The sequence below is a fragment of the Cupressus sempervirens genome, chromosome 4, assembly GCF_028749045.1.
Source record: "Cupressus sempervirens isolate cs-2001-9-10 chromosome 4, ASM2874904v1, whole genome shotgun sequence".
Classification (NCBI taxonomy): Eukaryota; Viridiplantae; Streptophyta; class Pinopsida; order Cupressales; family Cupressaceae; genus Cupressus; species Cupressus sempervirens.
The window spans coordinates 626181797-626194376 of NC_143121.1; the positions used below are offsets into that span (position 1 = coordinate 626181797).

Genomic DNA, 12580 nt, shown 5'->3' on the forward strand with positions numbered 1-12580 from the left:
TAGGTGTGGATATCTTGGTACTTAGTATGGACATCTATCATTTCATAGGTGATTCAGTAAGGTATTGGTGTCTACAAAAAAGGAAAAAAAAAGATATAAGAAGTTATGAAGAAAATGAGAAAGAAATTTGCAAGGAAGTTTATGTTTCTTTTGGGGGTTGATTTTTTTGTTGAAGGGTTTTATTACAAGAGGAGATATGTCATTTACGTGCAAATAGTGTAGCTATTCCTAAATCCCAGCACCATATTGTTACAAGATTTTGGAAAAGGTTGCAACAGTAGCAAATGAGGGACCTACCACAACACATGGCAAGGGGTGTGCACGACTTAAGATGGGAAAGATGGAAAAGTAGGATATTTTTGCTCATAAAAGAGCATCTAAGAAAATGCAAGGTAAATTGTATAGCCCAAGCCAACAATATCTTCAATATTGTTATTGAAGCTAGGTACTCTCCTTTGTAATTCCTCCTCTAGAGTAGTATTAAGTTAAGAAATATCTAGTCATATAGTTGAAAAGTATTTAACCTTAGCTAGTTATTTTTTATAGAGGTGATAGTTAACTATTAGTTTTTGCTAGCAGGGAAATATCAAGTGATACTTCAAATAGAAAAACAATAATCCATCTTCCCCTAAATGCATGATAGAATTGTATGCAAACTATGGACACATGAGAAAGAATTCAACCTGTTTGGATACTTTATTAGTCCTTGCCTATATATAGGTTGGGAACTCATATTTTTATTAGACCCTCCTACTTATTAATTTTTACAATTAACAATTTTGACATTCTAAAGTAGAAACACTCTTATTTTTTAATTATATACCTATGCAATGATTTGAATTTTTTTGTTAGTCGATAACATATTTGCTGGGGTAAATTAGTTTTTTGACTACAAAAATAACAAAAATCAAAATCTCAAATCTTCCTAGTAGTTCTAGTATCCTCTAGCACAAGCAACATCTCAGACTACTTGAAATGATTTCGGTGTGACATGGTAGTACATGCACTACGGTGCAAAGAAGAGTTGTGCCCCCTTTGAGAGCACCACAACATGGATTTGCAAAAAAAATCTGGTGAAGAAAAACCTCGAGTGTTCCATAATATTTATATTTAAGTGTGTCTACAAGTTTTCATGACTGCTAATGCTTCTACGAGTAAGAATAGTATGCCCAACAGACGTAGAAACTATTAATTTCTTCATTTCTTTGAGGGTGAGGGTATTTATTGATGTAGATTTAGGAGAAAACAAGAAAAAAATTGGTCCTTTTTGGAAGAGGTAGCCTTAGAAGTTGCTAAAAATATAGTGGACATGAAATGCTTCATGCCTTTGGACGTAGGGGATGCATTTGAGCATTGCTTAAATATGCATTTTTGCTCATGTCAATCAACAACAGGAAGTCTAGTTTGCAATTGAATATCTTGCATCTAGTTAAGTTTCATGACTCACCACTTTGGGAGTGTTTAAAATGCATATCAGTAAACCTATGTTTCATATTTCAAGTGATTTCGATATGTTTTGACTAGGTTTTGAATCCCTCCAAGTTGGTTGTTTACTATCATCATGCGGATGCATATTGTTTAGAAATGTGGGAAGCCCTATTTGACTAGTTGTAACTTTGACCCACTTGATCGAAATGAAAAGATCCTTTCTACATTGCATTCTAGGGGTTGGAGACATACTATGTTCTAGATTTGAGTCTACGATGAATCTATTTGACTAGTTTTCAAACGTGATTCCTAATGCAATCTATGAAGTTTTACTGCTATCTAAAAGTGCAGATTGATTGGTAGCCTTGTTCCGAACATTATAACTTTGAAACTATGATAGTTTGAGACAAATGGATTATGCTACTATGTTCTACTCTGAAAATTCTTGAAGTGTGTCAATTTTCAAGTCTTGATGAATCCGTTCACATACTTTCTCAGGTCCATTTCGTTGGTGATAATCATTGTTCTACTAGTGTTCCCAGTTCTGCAATTCTAAGAACCCAACATTGAGCACCTTCCAAAAACGTCCAACTATTCATCATGATCCCAAATAATAGATTTATACTCTCTGCATGATAGTAAACCAATGCCCCAATTTTTAGGCTTTCAAGTGATCATGACTTATTTTCAAAGCCAAATTTGAACGTGTTCTATTGTTTTCTGACATTTTTGTTTGCATGCAGTTTGAAAAGCACAACTTAGTCAGTTAATAAATTTTGACTGAGTGATCATCATAAGAAAAGGTTCGGCACATTGAAAGATTGTTGACCATAGAGCAAGTGGATCAAGTGCCAAGGTTGGGACATGTGTTTTGGTCAATTTTTAAGACCAGTCATAAGACCTCTCGATACAAAGTGGCATGTTCTTAGTAAAAGTTGCAGACTAAGTTTTAAAATGATGGATTAGTGGCCAAGTTTTGTTCAAATTAGTATGCAATTATCAACGGATTAGCTTCTTGAGCCCTTATTGCATTTTTCATTACTTATTAGGATTCTGAAGACTAAATACATCAATTAGTTTCTGAGTGACTTAACTTTCAAGGGATATCATTTTGATGAAGATACTTTACAAAAAGAAGATTTTCCATTGGAAATTAAGATGAGCAGGCTTACAAGACTAGCAAAGTAGGTTTGGGACAATAATAATTTCTAATAAAATTAGCAAATCAAATGAAAGTTGTTGGAAATGCCACACATGTTTTGATGCATAGTCAAGTTTTAAAACATTGATGTTTGAATCTACTTTTCCTTAAAAGGAATGTTAATCTCAAATTTGATTGAGGATGCTTGTACAAAGTGCATTGTCTCTTAATTGAATGAAATATTTCCATCTCATGAATCTTTAGTGGGGACTATGGTTCCAAAGGGCATAATTGATAGAGATGATAATGAAAAATATATGGATGAAAATGAACCTTAATTAATTTCTTGTAGCCGTGATTTCTTCTTGGTTTCGAGGCAACTATGGTGTTAATGATGAGGTTGGAGCATAAAGTGAAATGATGGAGAAAAATGAAGCTTACCTATGAGCTCCCAATGCATAAATTTGTTGAGTGCTTTGTCATTGGGGAGTGACCAAGCCATGGTAGTTGGGATCTCTATTATAGAAATATTATTCCCAGCGAGTGCATGAAAACTGTTGATCAGAGGCAAACTGCCAAAATGGGGATTCATTGTAAATGATAGGGAAGACAACGATAATATTGGATTGATCACCTCCAATACCTAGCCAAATTTTGAATCTACTTTGGAGACAAAGTGCCTCCCACATTGAAGTGTTGTTAAAAACAAATATTGTTTGTGCTATGGTGATGAGTTCGAATTGTAGCAATCACCCAACCACATCCAACTTATATACCATGTAACAACCAAATTTGCTTCTCCACCTGCACCCTATCTAATTGGTACTAGAGGTTTTAATGAATGCAATAATGTCTCCAACAACAAATACAAAAACTTTGAAGTTCATAAGTGTCTAAGTAAGTGAAAGTTGAAGACCATAAATATGCTTGTCATTCTATGCATTCAAAACTCAAAAGTAAATGATTCAAGTGAAGACATTTGGGAGAAGGAATTGGGTGTATCTCTCATCGCCATTGAAGAGGACAATAGAGCGTGGAGAATCTCAGTCAAAAGCAAGGTCTTTTATTATCAAATTTTCTTAATAACATGCATGAATAGACTTGGAATGTTCTTTTCTCTGAAATAGAACAGAGTCAATGCAAATGAGAAGATGAAGGAGATATTTACAAGAGACATGGAATTTTCTTTTCTCTGAATTGATGATGGTTTAAACTGCCAATGAATTACACATCACCTCAAAATCATGACATTGATCAAAAGGAAAGAATCCACATATTAGATTGTGGTGACTGATCAGGAAAGAACTGTACATACTTCATAAATAGTGGGGTTCCCCAAAAAAAAAAAATTGGGCAGTAGCCGACATGGTAGCCGACATATTATGGCCAACATATGGCCGACATGTTATAACCCTAAAGCGGTTTAAAACTTGTATAAAAGGGCTTAGGGTTGGGTACTTTTCATAATGTTGTGATGCAAAATTGGTTCTTGCGGCGGTATTGAGCTGTAAGGGATTACAGATTGTAATCAGGTTGTAATCACTGGATTGTAATAAGATCAGACTTGCTGTTTGGTGGACGTAGCCCAGGGATTGGGTAAACCACGTTAAATCTTGGTGCCTTGTGTTCATTTCTATGTGTTCTATTATTTTCTGTTATTGGTTATATTTGCATGTAGTTTTTATTTTTGTCTGCGGTTTATCCTAACACCACAGTCATATTCCTTGCTCAAAGTTTTTAGCAGCTTATGCTAAATTGCTTATAAACTCTGATTATGTGAGTTGAAGATAGAGGAAGGAGCCTATAATCGAGCTCGAGCTGTGCAAACACACTTAATTTGACATTGTAAAGGAAATTCTTGCTGTATTGCCCATGCCCTTGATTACTCCAATGACAAAGAAGTAATGTAATGGGATGCAACAGTGCAGAGCTCAACTTGAAGATACAAATAAATGGTTTTGGGTCAATAGAAAATTTGAAGTAAGTCAAATAGTAATTAGGATGATGTCAGATAAATGGGCATTGTAGACATCCATTCCTTCGTTTGCAAGCCAAGGTAACCGCCGATTTACCAAATGTTGATGTGAGCTTCCATAAAATCTACACAAACTTGTCAAGAATCTCGTATGTGATGGCTCATTTGTGTCTCAGGGGTATGTGTCTAGACAAATACTTCAAATATTTGTCGGACATTGGTCATGCAATGGGCCTTTTGGGTGTTTTTGTACCAAAGTGCTTGGAATAAAGTTGTCTAATGCACAAGCCTTATGATGCTAGATGCAAGCTCATGTAGGGTCCTACAAGATGTCTTGGTGTGTGAAGGAGATAATTTGGAACAATGTGAACAATGACTAGGCAGTGATGTCAGTGGTGACATGAGCTCGAGATCTAATAAGCACATGACACATGGCACCAGGTAGACAAATTGAAAGATTACACGGGGCACACACTTCCACGCTTGGCATAGAAATCGAGGAGATGAGTTGGGGGAACAAGACACGTGGCATGATGTTACTATTGACGTGGCAACTGTTGACTAGGATAGCGACATAGCAATAAGTTGCCACGTGGTAGGAGTGATGAGGTGGAAATGGTGACATGGCACATATTATGAGGCAATGACTTGGATCAGGCGTGCTACATGTCGCGACATCACTATGTCATGATGATGTGGTAGGATGTTGATGAGGATAGTGACATAGCAACAAAGCAACATGTGGTGACAGGTGTTGAGGTGGAGGTCTCAAGATGGATGCACCAGATTGTGCTATGTGGCACTATCAATAACTGTCGCTATGTCACCATGGAGAGTTGCTTACCAATTAAACATAACAACATGGTGACCCAATTAGGGTATGCCATGTGGCAACAAGCCTAGTCAGAAGTGGCAATCTTTGGGTGAATCAGGAGGTGCCACATGTTTCTTAGGTGGCAAAGTTGTTCTAACGGAGCAGGTCACTCAATAGGGACCAACAAATTAGAACATGACACATGTCACAGACCAATCAAACCTACTTTGACCCAAATGGAGAAAGGGAGGGAAAAAAGAAAATAGTTTTAAAAATCATTTTTTAATATTTTCCTCAAAATCAACATATAGGTCATTTTAAATCGAATGAATTTTATATTATAATGTGATTAAATTTTTGCAAAGTTGAAGGGGTTTTGTGTCAAGTTCTAAACATAGTTTTCAAACAACTACCTTGGGTGTTTTTCTTAAGCAAGTATAATACTATTATATATCAACAAAAAGCTCTCAGAGTCTAGTTTCCAAAATTTCTGTTTGTTTCTATATAGGTATTAGTGGGTAAAAGTTATATTGGGTCTTGTTTGAGGTGTTCCTTATGTAATTGCATTTTGGTATAGGTGTTTTAGATTTTTTTTCTGGGAAATAGTGAAATGGTTAGGTGCCAAATTTGGAGAGGGTCTTAGCATGCATGTTGTTTTTCCTCTAAAGTTTTGCAATGTGTATTTTGGAAACTTTTGGCATCAAATTGGATGTTTTATCTGAAAGGGGCTTTTCTCATCATTCAACAAGATATTTTCAGAGCTTGTTGGGAAAAACAATGAGATCTGATCCAGTTTTTAGTTCTAGAGAGATGAAAGATGTTATGCAACAACATTAGAGGGAGATTCAAGTAGACAAGTGTCAATTCTACATTAGATCTGAGATTCCTTCCTCATTTATACCTTTCTTTCTTCTCTCATTCTACAGGGTTGGTTGTAGACTTTTGGACAAGTTTTCCATATTTTTGATACAACCAAAGTTGGATGTGTTGGTTCCAATCTATTGAGCAAAGCTCTAGTGGTGATTCCACCATTCTTTGAGCATTTTCTCTCTTGTATGAACATAAATAAAGAAATATAGAGTATAGTTCTAGTCTTTTTGTGTGTTTTATGAGTCTTTTATGCATCTTGTGTACTTGTTTCAAAGGAATGAATACAAAAAAGAAAAAATTACTTAGTGTCAATCTGATTCTTGTCTCCTTTCTTTGTTGTTTGCAATCTCTTGTGGTTTATGGACAAAGAACATAGATTTAATCACATCTCATTTCAGGTTGTATGTCTTGATGTGATTAGCCTTTGATTTAAAGAATCGTGTAAATGCTTGATACATTTTGATAGGGTTTATGAGTTTCATGAGAAGGGTGTTTGATAAGTATGAGGTTCAGTATGAACATTGATGTCTGATGCACAAAGTGATAGGATAGATCACCAATACCTGATGTGTGTTACTGTTTTCTGAATACCCAATCGATAGGGCACTGATAAGCTACAAGATCAATTCAATTTGTTGTTGCATATGGGGTTTTGCTAATTCAAAATCAAATAATCAATCATCCATTTTCTCTTTCTATTTAGGAGCTGAAAGGATACACTCACTTAGCTTGTGGATTTCGTAGGTTTTGTAACTTGCTACTCCATACTTCTATTATTGCATTAGTATAGGAGAAATAAGGGTTTAATTTACTTTGTATTGATTCAAATATATGCTTTGGCAAGTGGTACCATATGAGTGAATCTAAAGATCTACCTGCCTATGTTTTGCATAGCCTAAAGTAGAAGAAGGAGTTCGGCCTTATAGTTGGCCTGGGTTCTTGACAAATTGTGTTTATCATAGGAGATAGCTACCCTTAGATGCAATCTTGTTTTGTCTACCTGGTTGTTAAAATCACTGTTAAATTAGGAGCCAACACTTCCTTCACTTGGTTTACTCAACATCACGTGCTGATGGTGAAACCATGACACCCTAATTTTTTGCTCACCTTAGAATTTTTTCTAAGTTTATGATCTGGGTGACGCTTCCTTATCTCCTCATCATCTTTGGGTTGATTCCCTCTTGGAAGTTGTGGGAGATGCTCTTGGTGATTTCTTGATGGTTGATTAAGAGTCATCAAATGTTATGCATTCTACTTATGCAAGATTTCTCGTGGAGGTGGACATTTCTAAGGGATTATCTGAGAATTTCAAATTGGAACTTCCTAGTAGTAATTTGATTCAGACATTGGACTATGAAGGGATTCCCTTAAGATGCATAAAATGTTATAATACTGGGCATTTGGTGGCTCAATGTGGTATTCAGAGGGTTAAGGATAAAAAGCCCTCTTCTTGGTGGAATGAAACTTCATCTGAACTTTAAACTATTGCTAAGAAGATTTTCATCTAGATTGTTGTGTAGGATTCGGTCGAGCCTTTTGGTTCTTCAACTCCTACTAACTCAACTAATGCTACTAAAGTTACAGTGAGTAGTGAAGTTGTTAGTAAGGATGATATTGTTGTTATTGGCACTGGACCACTACTTTTTCTTCCACAGGTGGTGTTGGGTTTTCTACTAGTGTTGGTTCTATTGCTGTTGATACCTCTATTGCTAGATCTGCTACCACTGATGGATATGTTGTTGCTAGCTCGATCCAAATTGTTGGATTTGTTACGACTGGCATTGTTTCTACTCCTTCAGGTTGTCTTGGGTTTTCTACCAATTTTGATTCTATTGCTGATACCTCTAATGTTTGATTTTCTACTGGTTTTGTCTAGCTTGATGGATCTATTATTGTTGGTTATTTCTAGATTGCTGGAACTATTTCGAAAGATTTGCTTATTCTTGAAGCGTAGTTGGCAACCTCATTGGTTGAGGAGGGGTGGAATAACAAAGTTACTTGAAAGCAAAGTAAGAAGCCCTCTTCTCATTTCAACATGAATTTAAGCTCACAGAAGAAGGAAGGTAAAGAGAAATCCCAGTGTTTTCCTTGTATTAAGTTGTTTGAGGGTTTTCTTTCCCTCAAGGAAGATTGAGCTTTCTCTCTATCCTTCTTTTTATTTGCTAGTCTCTTTTGGTCCTATCTTGTGGGGTTCCTATTTGGTCCCTAGTTTAGATTGTTGCATCTCTCTTTGAAGTTGTTCTGATTGTTTATGCCTAATTACAAATCTTCTTGTTGTGAAGTTGTAAAGGGTTTCAGGGTCCCTTCAAAATCAGATTTTCTTTAATTGAAAACAACAAAAGGTTATATTATAGTTAAAAATAAATGTACAAATATTTTAACTTATGTTATGAATGGTTAATTTAATATAGTGAACACTTAATTTTCTTAAAAGAAGTTATAGAGAAAAATCTATTGTTGTATTGTAAGTGTGTTATTAAATACTTTTGCTGGCATTGAAAATTGATTTACATTGAAGACAATTTATTTAATAATAGTTTTAAAAAAATTGATTTTGAAGTTGAGCTCTCTAAATCGTCTTAACCATCATTAAAAATGGAATATGAAAAGTGTGATACTTATATATTTATGATGCAAAACTTAGCATTATATATTTCAATATTATAATAATAATAATAATATCAGATACATATTATTAAAAAATTGCTAAACTCAATTATGGAAAACATTAACAATGAAAACTTTATTTCTCATATAAGAATTGCTTACATTTACAATTACAAATTAATTTCAATGATCGTAAGTATGTGACACATATGAGCATTCACAATTAAAATTGAACTTACAAAAGTACCAGTGTTACATACATCAATAAGATCAGTGTTACATACTCAATAAGATCTCTGCTTGGCCTTTGGAGAGATTCTTTTTTAACAAATTGCTTACAAAAGTAAGGTGTGAGCTTATTAAACTACAACAGAAGTAGAAGCTACTTCAATGGATTTGGCCATTTCAGTTGAGCAACCATTTTTGTCATGCGCCCTCTTATTTTTTACCTCACACCAAATCTCACGAATACTATGCTTCACATTATGAATATCTTCCACCACATAATCGGCTTCCTCACTTTTTTCTGAGCTACCAACCTTTAAAATCATATATTGATTTCAATTAGAAAACAACCAGCTGATGAAAAGACAAGAAAAATATTGAAGGCATTTATGTAAAATTAGACTTTTTTCTAAATTCGATTTTCGTCTAGAAGCTTACAAGGACTGTATTAAGGCCTGCTGCTTTTGCTCCTGCTATGTTTCTACGGTTGTCATCAAAGAACAGCTGCAGTATGGACTCAATAAGTAACCATTGCAAAAGACACTATAATGTATAAGCATTCAAATGCAAATTTCTTCTCACTTACTGTTCTTTGAGGATCTGCATTTGCAATGGCAATCGCCCGCTTGAAGGCTTCAACTGATGGTTTGATGATAACAGGGGAAGTACGAGGATTGCATTCACCATCTTGCTGCTGCTCAGGAGAATATATGTTAAGGCTCTCAAAGCAGATAATATCTTCAAAACAGTCCTCCACGCATAATTTCTTTAGGATCTTGGTTGCATGAATTCTGTCTGAATTTGTGAATATCTGTCAAAAAGTTGTATTGATGCTAAACATTAACAACGAAGTTCAATTTATGGCTGCATGAATTCAGTCTGAATTTGTGAATATCTGTCAAAAAGTTGCATTGATGCTAAACATTAACAACAAAGTTCAATTTATGCATCTCAATTGAAAACGACAGTTTATCCAATGGTGCAGTGCTAATGCAGAACGATTGAAGTCATTTGAGCTTTTGATAGGTGTTCGTGTTCATATTTAGCAATCACAGATTTCATCTAAAGATTCGAACGAAAAAACTCAATACATACCAATTTTCTTTGAGGCATGCTCAGCAAAATGTTTCTGAGAACTGGATCTGGCTTAATTACTTCATATGGCAATCTCCCGTGAACGAAACTGTACAATGAGAAAATACATGTATGAGAGTTTTACAAGAAAAAATTTCAGAGTAGAAAATACATGTATAAGAGTTTTACTCGAAAAAACCAGAGAAGAAAATACATGTATAAGAGTTTTACGAGAAACAACTGAGTAGAAAATAAATGTATAAGAGTTTTACGAGAAATAATTCAGAGCATCAAATGTAATGGAAGATGGGGAAAATTATTCAAATTTGAGGAGAGAAAAAATCAGAGAGCTGAATGCTAGACCTAGCGTAAAAATGCCAAAAGGAGATCTACAATTTCAGTCTTCGAAAGAAATATATTCAAAATTTCTTGCGGCGCTCAACATGACATTTTACAGAGTGCGGAAAACAAAACTGCGATCTTGGAAAGGAAATAATTTTATAAGCATCAGTACCTGTGATATTCATCTGCATCAATTTCACACCCTAATGCCTGCCATAAGAAGTGGAAAAATTCAAGTCAGTCTAACTGCTTTAACAAATTAAGAAATCATATCTTTGTTCTGTTATAATTTTATATGTGAGCCTCGACAGAATTTTAACCCCTGAGTAATGAGAGACGGTACTGTATTTTTCTTCATAATTAGAATTCCATGTGGTTAGAGACAGAAACTTCTTTATCTGTAAGTTGTTGTAACAGAATTTTGGAAAAAAAACTGTTTTTAACAGATTTTAAAAATTCAGGTTCTTGAAGCCTTTATATGCGATTCAAATTCAAATCATTAGCCCTCATAACAAAGGAAATGCAACCAAAATTAAATATATTTAGACATTCTTAATGCTTACGTTTAACAAAACAATCGCCTTTCCAAAAGCTCAATTTTTATTTAGAATGTTTCTTTCCTATCCTAAATATCAAATCTATTTGTTAATTTGATATCGAAATAAGGAGAAGAAAGTTACTCGAAGGCCTGCAAGCGAGCTTCCGTGAGTCTTGTAAAACCAGAATCGAAGCTCTGTGACAACGTCATCGCTCAAAGCAAGTTTTTTCGACAGAAATTCTGCAACACAGTCCAAATCCATGCAATTAATTTGCACAATTCAATTACAGCAAACTCAGATTTAAATTTCTTCAGAATTATATCGAAACTTTGAATTTAGTAGCCTCCATACCGTCAATATTCTTGCGGCAAGCTGTGGCCATTCCTGTGTTCGAAGGATACAACGTATCGTCCAAATCTGCAAGAGTTTAATTCCATTTCTCTAATCAGAAACAAAGTTGAATCCAATTTGTTGTCAACATAATTTAATCACAAGAATTACAGAATCATAGTCAAGAATACTCCGTTTTTTTTTGAAAAATCATAACATACCAAATAGCAAGCAATCGAATTGAGGTGTCTGCATCAAATTTCCTCCTTCCATGATGATAAGGTTGAATTCTTTAGAACAGAGATTCAAAACTTCTGCAGAAAATGGGTGCAGAGCAGAAATGGATGGGTTGAGAAGATGGAGGCTTTGAATTTATAGAGTTTGCGTGACGCGTGACGCGGTAGCACATGTTTGGAAAGGGAAATCGTGATGTATAATTTATTTATCCATGTGAAGCATGTGTATGTGGATATATTTTGTTAATACGTTTTTTATTAAGAGATAAGACCAATAGTATTGATAGTATTTAAATTTTGATATGACCAAGATTTCATTATAGCAATCTTATCAAATGATTTATTAATATGCTAGAAAAGGATATTGTTTATTCTTTGTTTTAGGAGAGTAGGGAATAAAAATTAAAATAAATAAACTAAGAGATGCTAAGAGTGTAGAGTGCAATATGATGTAGGTGTGGGTATCTTGGTACTTAGTATGATTGTCGATCATTTCATAGGTGTTTCAGTAAGGTATTGGTGTCTACAAAAGTGGGGAAAAAAGATCTAAGAGGTTATGAAGAAAATGAGAAAGAAATTGGCAAGGAAGTTTATGTTTCTTTTGGGGGCTGATTTTTTTTTTTTTGAAGAGTTTTATTACAAGAGGAGATATGTCATCTACGTGCAAATGGTGTAGCTATTCCTAAATCCCAGCATCATATTGTTACAAGATTTTGGAAAAGGGTGTAATGGTAGCAAATGAGGGACCTGCCACAACACATGGCAAGGGGTGTGTACGACTTAAGATGGGAAAGATGGAAAAGTAGGATATTTTTGCTTATAAAAGAGCATCTAAGAAAATGCAAGGTAAATTGTATAGCCCAAGCCAACAATATCTTCAATATTGTTATTGGAGATAGGTACTCTCCTTTGTAATTCCTCCTCTAGAGTAGTATTAAGCTAAGAAATATCTAGTTCTATAGTTGAAAAGTATTTAACCTTAGCTAGTTATGTTTTGTA

At 34.7% G+C, this 12580-nt stretch overlaps 1 protein-coding gene across 1 annotated transcript; it reads right to left on the minus strand.

Moving 5' to 3' along the window:
* Window positions 1-9070: 9070 nt before the first annotated feature.
* LOC149562787 (uncharacterized protein C24B11.05-like) lies at window positions 9071-11789 on the minus strand. The gene is made up of 8 exons (XM_089823923.1): window positions 11567-11789; window positions 11367-11432; window positions 11157-11254; window positions 10649-10686; window positions 10156-10243; window positions 9647-9871; window positions 9499-9564; window positions 9071-9374 (listed from the first exon to the last, which is right to left on the minus strand). The coding sequence occupies exons 1-8, from the start codon at window positions 11616-11618 to the stop codon at window positions 9195-9197; spliced, it is 813 nt and encodes a 270-aa protein (XP_089680049.1). The 5' UTR covers window positions 11619-11789; the 3' UTR covers window positions 9071-9194.
* Between the last annotated feature and the right edge of the window lie 791 nt (window positions 11790-12580).

Excerpts from the sequence above, each read along its gene's own strand:
- LOC149562787 (XM_089823923.1), bottom strand. The coding sequence starts at position 11,618 with ATGGAAGGAGGAAATTTGATGCAGACACCTCAATTCGATTGCTTGCTA. Across the intron at positions 11,433-11,566 it reads ATTCGATTGCTTGCTATTTG|ATTTGGACGATACGTTGTAT; the intron begins GTATGTTATGAT and ends AAACTCTTGCAG. Across the intron at positions 10,687-11,156 it reads GCTCGCTTGCAGGCCTTCGA|GCATTAGGGTGTGAAATTGA; the intron begins GTAACTTTCTTC and ends TTCTTATGGCAG.